Source organism: Parasteatoda tepidariorum, chromosome 3, assembly GCF_982258835.1.
Source record: "Parasteatoda tepidariorum strain Cologne lab strain chromosome 3, Ptep-v5.0, whole genome shotgun sequence".
Classification (NCBI taxonomy): domain Eukaryota; kingdom Metazoa; phylum Arthropoda; class Arachnida; order Araneae; family Theridiidae; genus Parasteatoda; species Parasteatoda tepidariorum.
In genome coordinates, this window is record NC_141757.1 from 109,592,203 (window position 1) to 109,615,577 (window position 23,375).

The following is a 23,375-nucleotide window of genomic DNA, read 5'->3' on the forward strand; positions in this document are numbered from 1 at the left end:
TTCCCATATGTAGGGAGTAAAAAAACTCAAATAATCAATGAACTTGCTGTTACCCTTTCCGATGACTTTATATTATTGAGTTAAGAAAAATATGCTTTTGGAAGTTCAACTCATCAAAGAAGAAACAAAAAAAGCAAAAAATAGTTATACTTTGCATTATTTTTCCAGAAAATGAAGCTATTGATCGTGAGCAACACATAATAGTCACATTTTACCATAATCAAATAATTTTCCCAATGAATGGACACTATTTTTGTTTTAACCAATTCAAGCCTATTCAAGGGCATCCTCTCAAATCATTAAGATTGAGTATTAAAAAGAGAAAGTTCGTTCATTAGATGAAAAGTTATTCAGTGTGGTCCTTTTTTTCTGTTGCGCCCTGTACGTTTGTTCGAATGGAAAAAAATAGACAAAAATATCTTTCACATTGAGCATTTTTACACAACTTTATTTCGTTTCAAAAATAAATTCTTTAAAAAAAAAATTTATAAATTTCTTTTTGCGCTTTATAGCGTAATTAGGAAAGAAGAACTGAGTAACTTTTGATCTAATGGTCAGAATAAGCTGTAATAGTCACTAACATGTGAACTCTAATCTTCACGAATAAAACAATTTTTATGCAGTTTCAAATTGCTTAATTTTAAAGAACAATATCTAAATTTTAAACAAAATTGATTGAACAATTTTTTTAACAATAAAATTTTCAGAAGCTATTGAACTTCGCACGCATTTCGGATTTTGTCCTTAAAAATATTTAGTTTAAAATTATGAAATTGCGGTCGTGAACTTGCCAAATATATTAGAACAATATGATGTTATATAATTTTATAACAATATAAATGTTATTTTAAAAAATGATTACTCAGAAAAATTACTAGTGTTCACCAATAGATCTAAATATTTATAATACTAATAGATAATAATATTTGGACGTGAGAAGTGGAAGCACAAGCGTAAGTAAACAGAATTCTTTTTAATACATATATATTAAGGGAATAATTTCAACTTTTGTAAAAAAAAACTGTTTTCCGCCAAGAAACAACAATTATTGCGAAGCAAACATTATGGTCGGTGAGCGGCAGCAAACTGGTTGCTTAGCTCACTGATTTGATCGTATATTTAGATCCAATGGGGATTTTTTTTTTCTGTTAGATTTATTTTTAGTTTCCTTTATCACAAAACTTTTTTTTTAAAAAATTTACATTTAACAAAAATAAAAAAGTTTTGTCTTCTTTACACTTCGTTTATTTTAAAGAAATATTAAAGTTACTAGAAGGCTCCACCCCCTGCTCGCTAACGCTCGCCAACCCCCAAGAATTTCTACGCAATCCTATGTGGTTCACGCCGTGAACCATGGCTCGCTGCTCTCGCTCGCCAATGAACACAATGTTCCAGCACAAACACATAGTATATTATCATCAAAAACATAGTATTGTACTTACGTAGATGAATTCTATCAATGTTCTTATTGGCTTTTAAAAAAGTATATTAGCTATTTAAATTGTACATGGTGAAAAAATCAAAACATTAGCTAAATGAGAAACATATTAGTAAAATAAATTATCAAATATTGCAGTTACTCACCTAAATTCAACTAAATGTGTATAATAAATTAGTTAATGCTAGAAATTCTGAAAGTTTTAGAAAAAAAATTTATTATTTAAAAATATAAACTTTAAACCCTAACTTTTCCTTGTGAGATAATAACCCTCAAAAAGTCTTTCATTTTCAAGGACACAAAAATTTGTTTTATCGCCAAACTAAATATTTCTTGGTGATCAGCATTATTGAAGCATTATCTATATTAATTAACTTTTGTGATAAAGTACATAACATTTTAGAACGAAATAAGGATGTTTTACATACAATAAATTAAAATGCATGGCTGTTAGCATTACCCGAGAAATATCACGTGGAGGTCGCCATGCTGTATTTCTAATCAGGGAGTTTTGATTTTGGCAGTTCCCCTTGCCTACTGCCAATAGAAGTTTCAATTAAATTTTTTCTAAAAAACATTTTTTTCTGCAAAGCTCTAAGAAATTAGCACTAAGCATTTAGAATTTCTTTGAAAACACAATTATAAATTTGGCATCTTGGAGCAATTACTGAAAGGCTTGACAGGCTAACTCTTGACAGGCCAACATAAAGTTGTCCATGACTAAAAACTTGTTTAGTCAATACTAAACTGATTTTCTCAAAAGTCTGACCTTGTGACTTATTTATAGTCATAGAGAAGGCCAGCCTAATTAATTTCTAATTGAGTTTAAATGAAATGTTATCATGTTTTTAGGGCATGAATCTGAATTGAACAACCTGATAATGCTCACTCTGGTTATTGTTTCCGTTTTTAAAAGCGCTATATGTTGAGCCACCTCATGTGACATTTTTAGGAGCAATCATTGGTCGATTTTCTAACGTTGCCATTCGGGAAGTTGTAATTAGGCTTTTTTTTGGTGCCGTGTAAGAGAAATATATATATAGATTATCAATTTTTTTCCAAATTCGCTATTTAATTTATTTTTTCGTTATTGTATCTGGATGATATCACGATAGATTTTTCTTTTTGAAGAGAAGGTATATTTTCAGCCAGATTATTTATTTTTATCTGAATTCATATATTTTTACGGAGAAAACAAACAATAAGAAAGTATTTTTAATTGAAACAATCTATTACTAATACTAATTTGATACACATTGCTTACTTTTAATGAGTTAGCATGCATTTACAGGTCAGCTGTGAAATAACAACATGAAAACTAGTGAACCTTAATCCAATCTAACCAACCTAAACAGAAACTAAATCGAAATGAGCATTTTTTCATATGCTAAATCCGGTAATTTTCTATTATAGCCGGAACTACTTTTTTCATGGTTATGAATTATGCTCGTTGATTCTGCACTTCTGTCAGAAAAAAAAACTATTTTCAATTTGAATATTGATACAAATAAATATTAATCTTTCTAGTTCCCCAAAATTTGTTATGTATCTTTATACTCTTCGTTTAGTGAAACAATCTCACTTTGCATATTTCTAAGCGTAATTGAACATCCTAAGTAATTGCACATGTTATGTTACAACTGGAATAATTTCGGAATTAGGAAAGTTTAAAAAAAACAGCTATGACTAAATTTTTTGAATCTCTTTGAAAGCGCAAATATATTTGGAGACACGGAGTTGACACTACAAGTCTGTCAAAAGTCCTAACTCCCAAAAACCCAAAAGAGTAATGTCCATAGATTTTTCCTCAATGCCTTTTCTCTTCGCATTTTTCCATCGCGACGTAGCATACTACTCGAATTGTTTGAATCACTTAAGTTTTCGCTTTGTAAAGCAAACGTGGCATTGGCCATTGCTAACGATGAAAAATAAATTCAGTTATTTTTTTTTAAAGTTATAATATAAGTAGTAAACAAATCTAATTTTCTTTAAATGAAAATTAATATGATGGCATTACTACCACTAATGTTAGAAGGCAGTTCTGTATCATAATATTCTGCATGAAATATATCAAAATAGAATTTCGAATTAAGTAGGAACTAGAACTATGGTTGCTCAGGGCATAACGAGCTCGACTCCCATTGAGAGGACCCAGGTTCGAATACCAGGGAAGGCTGGTCTATAGGTATCCCGCTCCCGATTAGCACCAACCACAGTGCTGAAGCAAAATATCTTCAGTCCCTTCTTTTGTTCCACTGCTTGAACTAGGAGTTAATTTGACTTCCGAGTTAGACTCAAAATTACAAGACAACTGAGTTGAACATTAATAGCCGTAACCCAAAAAGTGGGGTTGCTATAAAATAAAATAAAATTTTAACTATTGATGTAAGATAATTTATTACCCAGAAATTATCCTCATAAAGTTACGTTTATTGCAATAACATTTTAAGACTGAGTGATACTTATTAAATCGTTTTCCTAATTTTATTTGTCTTAATCTAGAGAACTATCTTTAATGAAATATGGTAAATACTACAGCATTTGGGAAGGAACTAAAATATTCTACATAAATTTTAAAAAAATGAGCTAAATTAAAAAATATTCCTTACAGAAATTATCCTTATTGTTTTTCCCCCTCATATTTCAATATTAGGAGACAACATTCGAATTTGAGCAAACAGTTTCAGTTATTGTTTGTGCGGAAGAAAAAGTTGATCAGTTCAATTCAATTTATGCAACCAATCAATTTCATCCGCTTGAAAAATATTTTTTCAAGGAAACCAATGCTCGCTTGACTGACCCATAAATGCGTCAGGGAGCTGATTCCAACTTAGATGACCCAGATTCGAACCCCGTCTACGTCTTGCTAATAATTAATTATTATAGGAAACCTTCACTCTGTGTTCATTTGTGAAAAGTATTTTTCTTCTTTTGCTGAGCTTTTTGAAAAAACAAGTATTGTTCATTGCTCAATCTTTATTTAACATTCAGTCTCTTCAAACTTCAGAACCTAAATGTACCATTCAAAATATTATACATGATTTTATTTATCTTATTTTATTTTTTTCCAAAAAAGAAAGGAAAAAAAACGGTTGATGGATATGTACATGCAAAATATAATATCATAAAATATTTCAGGGCACTAAACTTAAAAGACTAGACCTTTTTTTTGGTACTAAGCTGGGCTAAATTTACAAGGTTTCGAGGGGAATATTCAATCAAGGGTTTCGCAAACTGATACTTTCGGGAGAGCAAAATTTTTTTATTTTGCTAAATAAAATTCCGAACTTAACCTAATTATAATCTTTTTTTTTATATTCCTCATTTAACTGATCAATTTTTATTTTCCCTAACAAAAAAATTCAAATTTCCAAAAAATGCCCTTTTTTAGCAGCCCTCTCTTAACAAATTTAGAAATTTTCCTTTAAATTGAAAATTGTTTGCCGAAGCTCTATTTGCAAGGCAGTCAGCAAATTGTCTAAATTCATTCTAGTAAATTTCCATAATTCAGGAATTTCTGGAAAATTACAGTCTCTTCCTATCCATCCCCTATTTGGCAATATCAATAGTATGCGTCAACAATGAACAAACTAAAAAATTCCCCCCAAAAATAATAGTCTATTTTTATAAATATATCCTTTATATAACATATTTTCTATTATGCAATAAAAGAAAATTACATTTTTGACTCCAGTGTATAATCTTATAGTAAGAATTTAAGTATCAATTTTGGTATCAACTCCAAAAGTTAAATTAATATATGTGGAATACAGATCCAATCTACGAAGCATTCATCCTATCACGTGATTGAAACCAAGGACATTAATAGACATACGTCTACATTCTTTTGTTCTTTTACAAGTACACCATTATTGTTAGAATGACTGGCTCGAGGAGGATGCCAGTGGAAATTGTAGCTTACTTGCCTATTATTGTTAATATATATTTTTATTAAGTTTAGCACAGCTTCTTTATTTTTGAGAAACCCTCGCTTCACCCCCTTTATCCTACAAATGGGGGCTCGTCCACGGGAATGTGGATCGCGATTTGAGCAATAACCGGATCTGTCGCGAAGGACAGAATTGATCCAGAAACTTTCATGAAACTTTCGAATCATCCTGAAATTATTGGATTATTTTGTGAAGCAGAAGTGCAGTCATCTTTTCCGTGGAAGTGCAGTGTGAAATCCTTGGATACGAAAAGGGATACGAATCTGGTTTGAATCAACGAAACATTGGATTACCATTGGACACTGAGAGTCTCTTCAAACAAGGTAGGAAATTTTCAATTTTAAAAATGTATAAAAATTCAAAGAAAGAAGACCTAGTAAAAGTATTAGAGGAAATAGGAGGCATCGCAGTCAGCAGCGATAATATCGTTAAATTAAAAGAAAAAATTGAATGTTCCGAAATATTTAAGAATGATTCTGAATTTGTCAAAAATTTGATAACTAACGCCGTAGAAGAAAGAGTACAAATAGCAGACAGGGAACTAAAACAAAGCGAAATTCAGATTGAGTTAGAAAAACTAAAATTAGAAAGACTCGAGAAAGAAATGCTTTTATTAGAGGCGAAAAACAAAGCATTTGAAATTGACCCTCCCAAAACAATAAATGATACACCTCAAACAAACATTGAGAATCTAATTCATAGCATTAAAACTCTATCTCTTCCAGTTCCATCGAAACCTGAAAACTTTATTCAATTTTTTTCATCGTTGGAAAGAGCTTTTAATACGAAAAACATAAATGAGAGGCTTAAAGCTGAAATCTTAATTAATATGCTAGGTGAAAAAGCAAACAGCATCTTGTTATACATTGAAGAAGAGGAATTAAAAAATTACGAAAAACTTAAATCATTAATTCTAAGAGAAAACCAAATAACCCCTCAACAGTGTCTATTTAATTTTCGCCACCAAAGAAAAAATTTTGATGAATCACACATTCAATTTGCAACACGAATTCGTTCAACTTTTGAGTATTATTTACGTCTGAGAGAAGTAAATGACTTTAAAACATTATGTGATTTAATCATTTCGGATAAAATATATGAAACACTAGACAGAGACACATCCGCCCATATTGGCGTAAGACAGGCTAATGGTTGGTTCAAGCCTCTCGAATTAGCACAAGAATGCGATATTTACTTTACGGCAAAAAGAAAATCGCAAAATGAACAGCAGTCAACATTCAACCACACAGAAAATCAACATCGATATAGGAGCACTTTTCATTCTCCTAAAAACACTCATCAAGGAAAATATAGGGCAAACACTTTTAAACGAACAGATAAATTGCCAGACACTAGAAACTGCTACATTTGCGGTGCGAATTCACATTTCGCAAAAAATTGCAATATGAAGTTTAAAGAAACTCAAAACCAAACTAATCCTTCACAAATTAATCCAAATCAGATTAATCAAATCGAAAGTAAAAACTCAATCAATGAACAATGTATAAATAATTTGGAATTTATTGAATTAAACGTTAATGAACGAAAAATTAACTGTTTAGTAGATTCGGGTTCACGCATTTGTGTTATAAATAGCAAATATGTAAATTTGAAAGATCGTATCCCAGAAAGTTCAATTGAATTAAAAAGTTGTTTTGGAGAGATAATTAAAGCGAAAACTTATTCTCTTACAATTTCACTCCCAAGTCAAAACATCATTAAACGTGAATTATGCATCCCGTTCGCAGTAACCGATAAACTTTCGATGTGTTGCGTCATAATCCCTCAAGTAAAAGCTCTTCTTTTCGAGTGTCAAATTTCAGATTCGCCAGATGTTAAATTCAAAACAACTTCGAACACTTCGAATAAAAAAATAAATGATCAAAATGCTTATGCAGGAGATTTATTGCAAAAGGAAAATTCTCAATCTCAATGTTTACTTTTAAACAAGAAAAACGATCTGTGTTTAAATGATTCCTTGTCTTTTGATAATTCCTTATTATGTGATACTTTGCATGATGATAACAACTTTTTATTTGAATTTCATGATGATATTTTTAATTGTTTTCAATTGAATATAAATGATATAAATACTATGCACTTAAATCATATCAAAAATGAGCATGTTAAACAGGGTGTATTTAATCTTATCCAAAACTATAAGCCTCACAAAGTGAAAACAAGTAATTTAGAAATGAATATAATTTTAACAGACGATACACCAATTTACTGTAAACCTCGTCGATTACCATATGTTGAAAAACAAATAGTTGATTCCCAAATAAAGGAATGGTTATCAAAAGGTATTATTAAACCTAGTAATTCAGATTTTGCTTCCCCTATTGTTTTGTGTAAGAAGAAAAATGGTACTATGCGTCTTTGCGTGGATTATCGTAAGTTAAACAAAAAGACAATTAAGGATAGATTCCCCCTTCCTGTCTTAGATGATATTTTAGATAGTATAAGCGAGGCAAAAATTCATTCTCTACTGGATCTTAAAAACGCATTTTTTCACTTACAAATAAATGAAGATAGTCAAAAATACACATCATTTGTCACCACCAATGGTCAGTATGAATTTACCAAAGTGCCCTTCGGTTTAGCTAATAGCCCTGCCGAATTTCAACGATTTATTAATCACATATTCAGAGATCTAATTAATGAAGGCATTATGGTAATATACATGGACGATATAGACGTAATAGCGAAGGATGAAATTGAAGGTCTAGAGCGTTTAACAAAAATCTTTAAGATAGCCTCAGAATATGGCTTGGAGATAAATTTCGAAAAATGTCAATTTCTAAAAACTAAAGTTAATTTTTTGGGACACATAATCGAAAACGGTACTATTACACCTTCAATGGAAAAAACGAAAGCAGTTACAAATTTCCCTGAACCTAAGAATATCAAACAAATTCAGAGTTTCTTAGGCCATACAAGTTATTTCCGTAAATTTATTCAAGGATATGCATATATTGCAAAACCATTAAGCGACTTATTGCGTAAAGACACTAATTTTATTTTTGGACCAGAACAAAAAATCGCTTTTCAAAAATTGAAAGAAAAATTATCAACAAACCCAGTTCTCAATTTGTTTAGACAGGGTGCTAGAACAGAATTGCATACAGATGCATCTAAACTTGGTTACGGAGCAATCCTATTGCAAGAGGGCGATGATGGAAAATTCCACCCAGTTCATTACATGAGTCGGAAAACCTCAGTACAGGAAGAAAAATATTCCAGTTACGAGTTAGAGGTCTTAGCTATCATAACAGCTTTACAGAAATTTCGCATTTATTTATTAGGACAAAAATTCAAAATTGTTACCGATTGTTCGGCATTCCAAAAAACTATGGAGAAAAAAGAAATTACCCCTAAAATAGCTCGTTGGGCATTATTTCTAGAAGAATTTGAATACGAAATAATTCATCGCTCAGGGACACACATGCGTCACGTTGATGCCTTAAGCCGTTATCCAATAATGATTATTGAAACCCCTGAAATAACACCTAAAATTTCAACAGCCCAAAAAGAGGACGAATTTATATCAACAATTAAGGAATTAATTAACTGTGGTAAAAAGGATAATTACTTTGTGAAAAATGATATTCTTTACAAAATTGTTAACGATAGAGATTTATTAGTGGTCCCTAAGACCATGCAAATAGAAATTGTAAAAAATGCTCATGAATTAGGTCATTATGGGGTAAACAAAACAGAAAATCTTGTTAAAGATAAATATTTTTTCCCAAACATCAGACAGTGCGTAGAAAATGTAATTAACAGTTGTGTTAAGTGTATTTTAGTAAACAGGAAAAAGGGAAAAGCAGAGGGTTTATTAAACCCAATTCCAAAAGGTGAAACTCCATTAGACACATATCACATTGACTTTATTGGTCCAATGCCATCCACCAATAAAAACTACAACCATATTTTTTCTGTGGTAGATGCATTCACAAAATACGTATGGCTCTATCCTGTAAAATCTACATCATCATTCGATGCCATTCAGAAATTAAACCTACAACAAACAAATTTTGGAAATCCTAATAGACTGATTAGCGATAAAGGTGCCGCGTTTACTTCTAAAGAATTTAGCGACTATTGTGCAAATGAAGACATTACTCATCTTACCATCACAACTGGAATCCCACGAGGAAACGGAATGATTGAAAGAATTCACGAGACACTTATTCCCATTTTAGCAAAACTATCCATAAACGATCCAGAGAAATGGTATAAATACGTACCATTAGTACAAAGAACATTAAACTCTACTACATCTAGAAGTACCAAATACTCGCCATTTGAACTGCTCACTGGCATTAAAATGAAACAAAAACAAGATGACAAGCTTTTGGAAATATTGAAGGAAGAACATGAAAACACCATAATGTGTAACAGACAAGAGATTCGTGACAACGCTAAAGTCAACAATTATAAGATTCAAGAGGAAAACAAGCGAACATATGACAAAAAGCGGAAGAAAGCTCACAAGTATGAGAAAGGGGATATCGTTGCCATTCAACGAACGCAGTTCGGTACAGGACTCAAGTTGAGACCAAAATTCTACGGACCTTATGAAGTTACTAAGGTGAACAACAACGATAGATACAATGTCAGAAAACTTGGAACTCACGATGGTCCTAATATGACTTCTACTGCTGCAGACCATATGAAGATCTGGGGAAATTGAGGAACCATATGGACTGAAAAAAAAAAAAAAAAAAAACTAATAATTTTTTTTTGTTTCTTATAGCCAATTGTTTTGAAATATTTGCTTTTGTACTGTTCTTTTTTTTTCTTGTGTATTTTCAGAAAATGTCTTTGGAACAAACATGTCTATTGGTGAGAAGGTGGTCACCGCGGTCGGTGAAGAGCAGGACGGCCGTGTGGAATACAGATCCAATCTACGAAGCATTCATCCTATCACGTGATTGAAACCAAGGACATTAATAGACATACGTCTACATTCTTTTGTTCTTTTACAAGTACACCATTATTGTTAGAATGACTGGCTCGAGGAGGATGCCAGTGGAAATTGTAGCTTACTTGCCTATTATTGTTAATATATATTTTTATTAAGTTTAGCACAGCTTCTTTATTTTTGAGAAACCCTCGCTTCACCCCCTTTATCCTACATATACAAAAATACTTTTTTAATTCTTTAAACTACTTTCATGTTTAAGTGAAATTAATTTAAGGAGAATCACAATTTATTAGACGACTTTAAAAAAAAAATCATTCGTCCAACAAATTTTTTGTTCCCGAGTTGCGCAAAAAGGCTCTTTCGAAACACATCCTTTAATCTCAAAAATTTTCGCAATCTCAAACACTACACTTCGCGATCCTTTCAAAAATTGTTTTTGGAGAGCCAAGACATGTTCAAATAAATAACATCTAAACCAATTAACGCCGAAAAACACAAGGAAATGACAGCTAAATCTTCTTTAGAGTCAAACGCGAACGAAAGCAACTTATTAGAGCCGACAGAACAACTGCGTGTTGTTTTCTCCTCGGAGCGCATCCGTATCGTGTTTTGATTCCAGCTCTCTGGGATCAAATTTTTCGTTTTCTAGTTTTGTTTTCTGTTCTCAAGAGTTTCCCTCCTTAAAAAGGATGCCAGGCGTAAAAACCGCCTCCTCAGCTCGGGAGGGCTTTCGCGGGCCGAGCCGCGGACACAACTTTTCGGTGTCCCGCCCAACAGCGAAGCCGACGGGCGGAGATACAGAATCACGTGGTATCACGTGTCCGGCGCCGCATCTTCCACCACAACCACACCTGTGCTTCTGTGTCACTTGCTAGACTTGGCTATTTATCGCCAATTCGATGATTTTTTTCAAATATTTGAACAAGTTTTCATTTTTCTCTTTTGAAATTTAGTTTTTAGAGGAGATTCTCTGTAAATTAGATAAACTGTTGAGATTGCTTTAAGAATTACAGTTGTCTTCGTGACTTGATTAACGTATTCACAAACATACTTTTAGGATAACTAATGATTAATGTAGGTGACTGAATTAATCAGATGTTCTTCTAATTTAAAGTATTTATTTGCATGCAAAATTTAAGTAGATTTTTTAAGGTGAATCACTGACTTATATTTGTTTTAAAAAATCAAAATATGATAGGAGAAAAAAATGAAGAAAAAATTGAAATGTAATTTTCTTCATATCGTTGTCAGATTTTCAATAGTAACAGATTTATTAACGATTTAACTTTTAATTTAAAAACGGAGGGGCGTAAATTTAAAAGATTAAAAGATTAGCAAACATTTCATTTTTTTATTTAGTGGGACTAATTTATCTAGAAAAATAAACTACCATGGAACTAAAAACATAAGAGCAAATAACGTTATATTAAGGAAAACGCACTCGAAAAATATGAATGTTGAACTAAATATGTGAATTAATGCTTGAATAACGATCATTAATAGTTATTGTTAAATTTCACCATAATATTTATTACGAAACTAATAATTGTGTAATTGTTATACAAATTATTATACGAAACTAATATTTTTTTATATTTTTTTAAAGAGAAAAAGAAAAATTATCAATAAATAAAATATTTTTAAAAAAGTAATATATATATATATATATATATATATATTAGACGCCCGTGGTAGGAACGCCACTTAATTTTGATCCTGGTCAGACGATGCGGACATCACCTGAGCTGGAACCTTTCTCCAAACGGTTTGAAGTACAGGAAAGCAGCCATACCTTATACTCAGTACAATGTTCGGGGACAAATGTAAAATGTTTAAAAATATTTAAAGTTTTATAGTAAATCCTACAGTTCATTTAAAAGAAAAAATATTAAATGTAAATATTTGTTAAAATTAGAATTTGTTTTTAATCTATTCATTTAATATGAACTGTTTGGATTGTTGCTTTTTTTTATCTATTATTTCAGAAAACTATAAATCTTTTCAGCTCTCACAAGATGTCCTAAGAAATAAATTTCACCCTAATAAATAAGTATCAAATCAATGTACACAGAAACTTTTCTCAAACATTCAGTACTATTGCTATAGAGCAGTGTTTCCCAAAGTGGGCGATAACGCCCCCTTGGGGGCGTTTGAAACCTAGAGGGGGGCGTTAAGGGGCCCAGAAAAAATGGGGGGCGTTGTTGTGGGTTAGGGGGGCGATGTATAATTTGTAATTTAATTTACTTTATATAGTATTTTAAATTTCACTAAAATTAAAACGCACCTACAATACAATAACGAATAATTAGTTTATATTTCTACCCTGTATGATGTTATAAAAACTTAAAATACTTAACATAGATTTCGTAGGATAGCCCGCACACCGTAATCAAGTTGTAACAAGTTTCTGCGGATAGATAAAGGAACATGATCGATGATAGTTAAAAAATTAGAGCAATTTTACCTTAATTACATTGCACCAGAAATTATTTTAAACATGAGGAAAAAAACTAACATGCAGAGTTTTAAAATATTATACATACGTAAACTAACATAAATTGAAGTTTTCTTTACTTTCTTTCTTGTTTTTAACATAAGGGCATTTTCCTAGCATTTTATAAGAAATTACTGATGTAAGAATCATCATTTTTATATAAAATGGAAATACGTATATAATTAATGTTCAAAAAGTTGTGTTAGAAATTTATTTTATAATTATCCCATGACCATCCAGTGTCAAATAGTATAGTAAGCCTAAACAGTTCACTTATTGTAAGCATCGTTTACTATTTCTATATATTATAAATATTAAATATGACAAATTAATAAAAACGCTGTTTTAGGCGGCGGTTTTCATTTGAACCAGTTCTAAATTATAAACTAAAATTCTATGAGAAATTACCCATATTTATCTATAATACGAAATGATATTAATTTATTTTCCGTAGTTAATTAAGTTATTATTGTTAGTAGTATTATTTACTGGTCGAAATATAAAATTTTAATTATCTTATGATGAGAATCTTATATTATTATGATGATACATTATATCTTATTATGATGAGAATCTTATCTTATATTTTATTTTGTGATGAAATAGGAATTCCGTTGAAGAATATTATATCAGCTGCTACAGATGGTGCTCCAGCTATGACGGGGTGTCAAAAATGCTTCATATCGTACTTAAAAAAGAAAATTCCTGATGTGCTTGCTATACATTGCGTTATAGATGGACAGCATTTAGTTGCTAGAAATTTAAGTGAACGACTATTTCAATCATTGTAACATGTCATCAGAGCAGTCAATAAAATCCGAAATAACTCTTTAAATGACAGATTATTTAATCAGCCTTGTGTAGATAATGATGAAGATTTCAACAGATTGATCTTTCACACAGAAGTGCGTTGGCTATCAAAAGGAAATTGTCTGACACGTTTTTACAATCTGTTTGACTCTGTCATAGAGTTCTTGGAAAACAAAGACACAGAATTGTGCGAAAACCTCATTACATCAAAGAATGATATCGCATACCTGACAGACCTTTATACATTGCTTAATGATATGAATCTCCAACTTCAAGGCGATGACTTGAACTTAATAAAAACAAAAAATGACGTCGCTTCTTTCGTAGCCAAGCTGCTCTTACACAAAAAGAATATTGGCAGACGTGAGTTCCATAATTTTCCCAATTTATCAGTATCCTGCAACAACGACGAATTGCTCGTCTACTGCCAACATTTGGGGAATCTTCACAGTGATTTCATTGAAAGATTCCAGGACATTTTGAAATTGGAAATACCAGACTGGGTGTTAGATCCTTCTTCAAATGTCAACATAGCAATATCACCCCAGTTGGAAGAAGAATTTATAGAACTGACCACGAACGAGGAAATAAAAATCAAATACAAAAATGGCTACCAACAATTTCGGCTACACAAGTCAATTCTGCAGTTGTACCCTGTATTGTGGTCTATCGTTGAACGATTTTTGATAGCATTCCCATCGTCATATTTGTGTGAACGTGGATTTAGCGCTGTGAAAACGCTGCAAACCAAACGCGGCGACTTACGACTGTTTTTGAGTAAAATCGAACCTGATATCAACAAACTTATTAAATATCATCAAATTCATCCATCTCATTAGATTAGTATAAAAACGAAAACTGATTACATATTTATATTGTTTCTTTTAATTTGATTAAAATATATTATTAATATTATGAAGTTAGGTTTTATTTGCTCTCACTGGTAAAAATTTCTAGTTTAGAATGTAAGTTTAAACATCAGAACCGACTAATATGTATAACTAAATTAAAGTAATGAAATTGTGGTTTTTAAGTTTTAGGGGTGTATAAAAAATGGGGGGCGCTGAAAAATAATTGATTTTCAAAGGGGGCGGTAAAAGAAATAAGTTTGATAATCACTGTTATAGAGTAACAACGGGTGTAAAGTTATTTTATTTTACTTTTCTTTCAAGTAATTTGCAATTCCATTGAAGTTAAACATGGATTTCCCAGTTCATATTCCTAGCATACGGAGAAAAGAAAACTCCTCATGAATATCGCTTTTATTGGAAAAAATAAACATCAAAATAAATCTCATTTAAAGTTTTTATTATTTATTGTAGTTGCTTATTAAACATCCCAAACCAACATTCAATGTTGAACTTAAAAGCCATTTTTTATGCGATTCATATTCTAATTGTTAAATTAGAATATGATAACAGCATGAATTTGTCTGTCCTAAACTATATCAATAGAATCGTCATTTTCAATTTTTAAATAAAAAAGAAACATGTTATAACGAACACAAAAATTATTTCCTACATACAATTATAGAAATCAAAGGTTCCACTTTTAGTTGTATGAAAAGCAGAAGCACTAACCCTTTCATTTTCTTATCCACACACTCTCCGTTTGTCCAACAATACCGAAACCAAAACCTCTTGGCGACATGGCGACAAGACGCAGAATAAAGAAGAATGAAAAAAATTCTCTTCCTCCATGCCCACAACGCGACGCTGGCAACCCTTGACGCAACAAGCCTCAATTGGCTAGCTCGGCGGATAGAGAGCGGCGTGGTTGCCGCTGCTGCCTTCTGAGGCCACCCATTCCATTGCCGCATGCATGTGCCGAGTGAACCGACGCGCGGTGGAGGCGCCTCTGCCGCCATGACCGACTTTGTTGACCGGGGCTTGTGTGAAGTGCTCGGCGAGCACCCGGGGGAACTGGTGAGAACGGCTAGCCCCAATATTCTCTGTACTGGACTGCCCAACCACTGGAGATCGAACAAAACATTACCTGTCGCTTTCAAAGTGGTCGTTTTGGGAGAGGTCATGGACGGGACATCGGTCACTATAAGAGCGGGCAATGACGAGAACTACTGCGGTGAGATGAGGAATTCGACGGCTGTCGTCAAAAACCAAATTGCCAAATTCAATGACCTAAGATTTGTGGGTCGAAGCGGCAGGGGTGAGTTGAATCGTTTCATTTATTTTAAACGATTGTAACGACTGCTTTTAATATGTGATGTCGAATATGAAGTGTTAATGTAATTATTTTAAAATAAAAATAACAATATTTGAAGATTATAGTCACGTAGAAACAATAAATGCCAACTTAACCATTGTAGCCGTAAGATTTTTTCTGGCTAGCAAAATGTATTTTATTTATTTTTTAATGGAAAGTGTATGTAATAAATGTGATTTATAAAGATTTTCCATTGCACGTAGAATAAATAACTCAGATATAAATACCAGATAGTTCTGGGTGAATGTGTTTCAGATGATTTGGAAAAATATTATTTATTACATTGCCACTTTGAATAAAAAAATAATAATAATAAAAAATCGGAACAGTTAGCAGCTATGGTATAACTCAGTAAGAAAAAAAAAGTAATTCAAAAGCAACCCTTGTCCTATGCTTAAAAATTTTAAACATTATAAAAATTAAGATTTTTATGTGAATTGCTTGGAAATTACAATAATTATAAAATCTTTATTGCTATTATCGTTCTGCAAATGAGGGTGACTCGTAGGCCTCAATATAATATTTAGATGTAATAAATTTTAAAAAAATTAATAAATGTGTAATAATAATCTGTAAATGGTCATAAACAATATTTAATATCTTAACGCTATGTGTAAAATATTACAAATATTTATAGCTATGGTTTATGTAGTAAGTTACCTGATCTTTTATAATGCAAAAATTGTTTCCTTAAAAATCAGATTCTTAGCTTCTATACTCCCATATAAGTTTCACAGCATGTTGAACCAAAATATCATTCATATTTGCTGCAGCCATAATAAAGTGCTAAATTCTATTGCGCATATTAATTCTTGTTAAATTTTATTACACGCTACTATGGTTCAACTTAAACGAAAACTTAGTTTAAAGTTCAATTTAGCACTTTATAAAGCTTGCAGCAAATTTTTATGATGCTATAGTTGAAGATAGCAATGTTCAGCGTTGGAACGATTTTTTGTGAGAGTGTACTTTCAATATATCTTAAATCGCTGAGAAAAATAAAAGTATAGTCAAAACTACCAGAATACGGGGACACCAAAAAGCTCGGTAATTTTTACTGAAGCGCTTTTATAAGGATTTTGGTAAAATTAATAATAAAATATGGTTTTATAATATGCAATAAAATATGGTAATTTCATCATGGTACTTTAGATCATGGACTAAAAACTGTTTATTCAGTTAAACCTACTTTTTTGTTTTGGATGTTTTACTAAGTGTGTGATAATAACAACTATAACTTTAAAAACCAGAATTTCCGGTAAACCGTTACCATATGAATGGAAAAATTTCCAAATAAATTTTTAAAATACCTTATATTTTTGTGATATTAACCTATTCTTATGGTAACCTATATCATGGTTTTCTTATCAGAAATGCCATTACCATATGATGCGGTCATTTTACCAGAATTTTTTTTTCCATGTTCTAGTTACAAATCTCATTTTGATAAATAGTGAAGAGAAAAAGTATCCATGTGAATCATCTGTAAATAGACAGCAACCACACATTAATGCGTGGCCACAAAATAATATTGAAATATATGAAAAACACCTATATCAAAAAATTAGTAGTGTTTATTTGTCTATGCCCAAGCGGATAATTCTCTTTCTTACCTACCACTTTCACTTAAAAAAAAAAAAAGATCTGTGCTTAGAATTCAGATCAATAGATAAATATTGATATTATTAAGATATATTACAGTAGACATCTTGTTTCTGAAAAATTAATTCCAATAAAGAAACACTTGTGCTGCCACAATTATCTTTTTGGAAAAAAGCAATCGTCCTCCTAAAAGTAAATGAGTTTAATTTGATTTCCTGTACGAGCATAAGCCGAAGAACAAAAGTTTTGTTTAATTTTAAGGCTGTCTGACATCCGTAGACCATAGATAAGAAAAGTTTCCCGTAACTGCTTTATTTAAAGGAATCAGAGGTGTTTAACCAGTTATAGTATTTTGGAATCTTAGTTTATTCCTCACATATTTTAAAAATAGGTAGAGTATTTTCGGAAAATAAGGAATACAATTTTTAAAATCTTAACAAAAAGTTTTGATGTAAGTTATTAACTTAGTGGTATAAGTTCTTAACCCAAAACATGGGTCTCAGTCATTTCAAAGAAGTGTCACGAAGGCTACTTTGAAAATAAAAGTTAAGTTCTTAGTTCCCCTTTTTTTTATTTTTTGTTATTCATACAAGCATAAAAACATTTAAAAAATCCTTTTTCTTTATTTCCTTAAAGATTACCACTGCATAATTATAATTTTAGAGCATATACAATACAATTGGAGATTCTCCCGAATAGTTTTTTATAAAGTAAATTTTTGTAAAGGAACTCATGAACCACGATGTTATTTTGACAGTTTTAAAATTTCTTTTTTTTTTTAACTTTAATTATTTTCTAAATTTTTTGGCGATAAACTCGTAGCAAACTGAAAAATTTGTTATAAAAAGAGGTTTTGAAAATAGTTTATGAAATTCGAAAAATAAATAGAAATGTAAGTTTTTTTTATATTAGAATAAAACTATTTTAATGAATATTTTGCAATAATGGATATTTTCCAAACATTTTTATTTTCATATTATCTTTGAGTCATAGCCGAAACATGTAAGGAATCCCCATTAACCTATTCTGTACTTTGAAGAGATGAGTAAAAAAAGATTATAAATGTTTTCTATATAAGGAGAAATAGTAAGTTAAAAATGTCAGAAAAGATGAATTCACTGAAGAGGATGCAGTGTAATCCAATCAAACAATTTCAAGTATATTAAGATCAAAATAAAAATTTTAAAGTCATGGGAAAGGCCGGGATAGCCTAGTTGGTAGGGCACTGGGCTCATGTCCAAGAGGCCGTGATGCTCGTTAAATCTGTCGGGGTCGCTAAGTCCTCCAAGTTCCTATAACAAATCAATACCTCTGGGGGGTACTGATCCAGGAGCTCCCTTTCTTCCGTATAGGGGGATCAAAATTACGAGGATATGGAGTTGAACATTGGTAGTTGTAAACCAGAATTGGGTCGGCTGTTCAACGACGGTTAAGTCATGTAAAGCGTTTAACATTGTTTTTTCTTTAAATAATGAAACAATTAGCATTCTTAGTTGTTCCTATTTTTTTTCTATAGAAAAATCTAGAAATTTTATGTTAAAGCTCAGATTAGTAGGCTGGAAAAAAAGTATCGTGCATATATAAGCGCAAGTAATAGTAAAAGAAATATACATGTTTCATATTATTAAAGGAGCTGTCATGTGAAGCTAAAATGCGATCAGATCCTCTGTGGAAGTTTCTGTCTACAATTCTCATGCCGTGTATTTTATCCGCAATTTTTATGTTGTATACTCAGACCGAGAAAAAGTATGGTCAAGTCCACCATATTTCTGCTCTATGGGAGCACCAAAAAGTCAGGAAGTTTTTTTATTGAAGCGCTTTATAGTAATGATTTTGGTAAAATTAATAATAATATGTAGTTTTATAATATGTGATGAAATTTGGTTAATAAGGTAAATTTCGGTAATTTTATCCTGATGCCTCAGAGCATTACATAAAAACCATTTATTTGGTTAAAATCTTTCTTCAGTTTTGTGTTTTTTACTAAATGTGGGGTAATAAGAACTATAATTTTGAGAACCAGAATTTCGCTAGACCGTTATTCATATAAGCGGAAAAGTTATCGAATAAACAGTTATTCAAGCGCATATGTTTGTTTTTAGTACCAGAATTATGGTTCTTTTTACCAGAAATGTAATTAACTTACCACGCGGTCATTTTACTAGAATTTTTTTCATCGTGTGATAAACTCTTCTCTTAACTAATAGCTATTTTGCCAACTTATTTTAACTTAATAACAATCTGATACATGATATATTTGCATAAGTGTTTGGCTAACTTTTGTCATTCAAAAGCTAATTAATTTCATCCATTTAGCAAATGTTAATGAAATCATCGATAAGTGAAAAAAAAATTATTAGGTGTACTTCTATACATTTTATAAGCGTTTATAAATGAAAAAAAGAGGAATTTTTTCTTGTCATTTCATTAAGTTATTTATTAATAAAAACAACATTGACGATAAACGTATAATTGTATCATGAAATTAAAATTATTTTTTTGTACTTTAATCGACAACGTACAATTTCGAGTTCCATCCTTCAACCAATTAGAGCATAAATATTCAGGGAAAATTGCTGAAGTGGAACAAAAACAAAAAGCATAACCGCCTGGTTGAAGCGAAAATTAGAGGAAAATGTTTATGTTTGACGTTTTAAGAGCGCGCGAGGCCATAAGTACGCAGAACTTACGAAAGAACGAGATGTGTGCCATTTTTAAACACTGAAATTAAATTTTTAGTTCAAAACAATCACTTCTAACCCGATATATGAGGAATGGGACAACTCTTTTTCATTGCGTAATTTCGGCGAATAATCAACACAATTTCTTTCGCCTGTGTTTTTCTATATTTTTTTTTTCGTATTTTCCTTAAAATTTTAACCGTTATCTCATCTTTCACTCAAGAAATGCGTAATATTTATTATAAATTTATAACATACAGCTGAGATTCCTAAAGTAGGCACTGGAAGTTTCTACGGCGGCTATAGCTAGTTTATGGGTAGTAAGGGTAGAAAACATTAAAAGCTTTTTAGATCTAGAAAATTGAGATAAATATCAGAAAAAATTACTGCTAATCATTAGTGCCTAGCGTCTTAATATCGGGAAGAAAAAAAATTATCTCTAAAAAGATTAAAAGTAGTAGCGAAGATATTAAAATTTTTAAGAGAACGCTATATCACGGGAGAAACTTTTCACCACAAATTCCCATTCTCCTCTAAAGGCAATTTAAAATAGTATAGAAAATGTGAGCTTAGACAAACCTTGAATAAACCATAAAGTTTCAATTGCTGGAATTGTTGATTTATTGGCAGTGAACTTCCCCATTGCGAAATCTGAAGTTATTCTCTTCATGATTTGTTTTTATTTTCATAAAATTAAAATTTTCTTTTCAGCATTTGAAACTTCATGGCTTTCTCTAGGTTTGCATGAACTAACTTTTTATAAAATTTAAATTACTTATGTAGAGAATTCGCGATAAAAAATTTCTCCAGTGGTACAGCAGCCTCATAAGAAATAAGTTAGTTTATGCTACCCAAATGAATTAATATTTTAAATATTTATGTTTGATTCTGAAATTTAAACTCAGTGCTCTTGCTCAGTTCTTAAGTGGTGCGTTAGATAATACATATCTTATATATAAATATATGTATAATCTGGCTTCACCATTTTAGCCTTAAAGAACTACTTTCTCTGTAGCACAATCTTCATAGATTCAATCTTGTCAACCCTAAAACACAGTCAAGCAAAAACATATTATTGTAAAAATTATGCTAAATCTAACATGTCTACAGCAAAATTAGCACTAATTAGGTAGATAAAAATCATACGCAAAAAAAGTTTTGTTCAAAATTTGTTACAATAAGCAATAAAATGTTGTTAAAAATTTGTTGCATTAAATAAGAAAATGTTGTTAAAATTTGTTTTACATTTGGTGAAAACAAAATTATACACTGTTAAATAAATAAAGTAATTAAAATGCAAAAAATGAGCCCCTATACAGTCTATAAACAAACAAAAGCTTTTGCAAGTTAAAAAGAATTTTTAATGTTTTTTTGTTTATATTTTTTTTTTCAATTGCAGTTCTTTAAAGAATATTATTTGGTATTTTCAGCAGTCGTCATTTTTCTTTGCTTGTATATCTGCAGATTAGCAAACAAATTTTATTAAGTACTTGAATCAAATAGCAATTGAATAAGTTTAGGCATTAAAAGTAACTTTTCTGTTTCTCCCGTCAGTAATATTTTAGACTTGTTTTCAAAATCTGAGATGAAAAATAATCTGCAGATCATCTGACAATCTGAAACTCCCGCTATCGTTTTGGAGAATTTCTCCTACCGTATATCTATGTATACTTCTTTCATAAAAGTATTTTCTCTATCGTCTTAGAATTAAAATTCAAATCATCAAATATATTTAAAGTATTATAATGCTGAAATTTAAAAAAGTAATTCATCTTTTATGTCTAACTTTTATCTTAAAATATGTTTGTTTCAATACAGAAAACATATGACGGTTTGCAGATAACTTAATAACATTGAAAAGCGAAACTATTTATTTGAGATACCTCATGAAATATTTAATTTAAAACTATTTCTTTTAACTGAAACTGATTTATATTTTCAGTAATTTAACGGTATAAAAAGAACTGTGCCCCACTGAGAATTTTTAACAATATGAAAGGAAAAATTTACTTTGAGTGTTGTTTGTCTTGCAAAGAAGGCGAATTTATATCAAACTTAAATTTAAGAAACTACTAGATAAAATTAATACAAATATCAGGAACATTTTATGAAATAAAATTAAAATCAAAAATTAAAAAAATATAAAAAATTTTTAACTAAAAATTGTACGCATGTTCCATTTTTTAAATTAAAATTAGGTGCTTTCTTTATTAAATTTTAAATAAAAACTATTTGTTGATTCTGAAAGAGGTACTATGAACATTAAACATAAAAATGTCGCATCCTAATTTTATTTATATATACTCATTACAGATTCTTATTTAAATTCATTATAGAACTGGTAATTTGCTTTGATTAAAGGGTAGTTTTGCAAGTTGAAAATAAATTGACACTCAGCACTGAGGCCAGGATAAATGGGATTTATCGGTTATTTTCCGTTCTTATTCACTTTATAACAGTTCGATTTAACGCACTATTTCAAACTTATATAGGTTTCTTCACTATTTAAGTTCAAGTTGTGAACAGCTTCACTATTTTAATTATATTCATAACTACATGTTTTGACAAGTAATTTAGAGACTGTTAGATAAAAAAAAATCATTTGTAATCATTCATTAATCATTCATCTAGTAAATTTGCTGCTCATAGGGTAACGATTTACCGGAAATTCTAGCTTTCAAAGTTATAGTTCTTATTTTTACACATTTAGCAAACAATACGAAACTGAAAATTAATTTTTACCTAATAAACGGTTCTTATGCCATGATCTAAGATATCATGATAAAATTAACAAATTTTTCCATGTTTTCCAAATTTTATCGCATATTACAAGCCCAAATTTTATCATTAATTTTACCAAAATCATTAAATACACTGTTAAAATTTTCATTCTAAAATCATGGTAAAATAACTGGCAGCTGTCTGTCTATCTGATTAACCGCAAAGTTTACGGTAAAGAACATTTTTTTTCCTTTGTGGTTTTGAAACCATTTACAAAAAGTATGGTTATAAAACCATGAATACAAAACTTTACGGCTTTTCAACCATTTACAACTAGCATTTTTCAAAAACGTGAGGGAAAAAAAATTTACTATTTTCCTAGACATAGAAGCTCGTCTTTTCGTAAGGTAATGGGCATTGGAGAGTGTCAGATACTGGAAATTCTTCATGTGTTGAAGGGAATGGAGAAAATAGTGTGGTGTCAACACTAAGACTCGAACTTCAGTTCTGCATGTCCTGAGATTGA

The 23,375-nt window shown here is 30.7% G+C and overlaps 2 protein-coding genes and 1 long non-coding RNA gene across 4 annotated transcripts in view; all 3 read left to right on the plus strand.

Moving 5' to 3' along the window:
* Nucleotides 1-5,199: 5,199 nt before the first annotated feature.
* On the plus strand, nucleotides 5,200-10,478 carry LOC147814158 (uncharacterized). Its single transcript, XR_015432694.1, has 2 exons — nucleotides 5,200-5,711; nucleotides 10,207-10,478. It is a non-coding gene; the product is annotated as an uncharacterized LOC147814158 (long non-coding RNA).
* A 3,401-nt stretch (nucleotides 10,479-13,879) lies between these two features.
* Nucleotides 13,880-14,461, plus strand: LOC147814159 (SCAN domain-containing protein 3-like). Its single transcript, XM_087160235.1, has one exon. It carries the CDS (start codon nucleotides 13,880-13,882, stop codon nucleotides 14,459-14,461), a length of 582 nt encoding a protein of 193 aa, XP_087016361.1.
* An 861-nt stretch (nucleotides 14,462-15,322) lies between these two features.
* The window catches only part of LOC107454788 (uncharacterized), a 60,055-nt gene continuing 52,002 nt past the window's right edge, over nucleotides 15,323-23,375 (plus strand). The window contains exon 1 of one of the 2 annotated variants that reach the window (XM_043038906.3): nucleotides 15,323-15,788. In XM_043038906.3, coding sequence (XP_042894840.2) covers nucleotides 15,440-15,788 — 349 coding nt within the window. In that variant the 5' untranslated portion in view covers nucleotides 15,323-15,439. The remainder of the gene's footprint in view (nucleotides 15,789-23,375) is intronic. The other variant, XM_043038905.3, reaches the window with a different exon arrangement.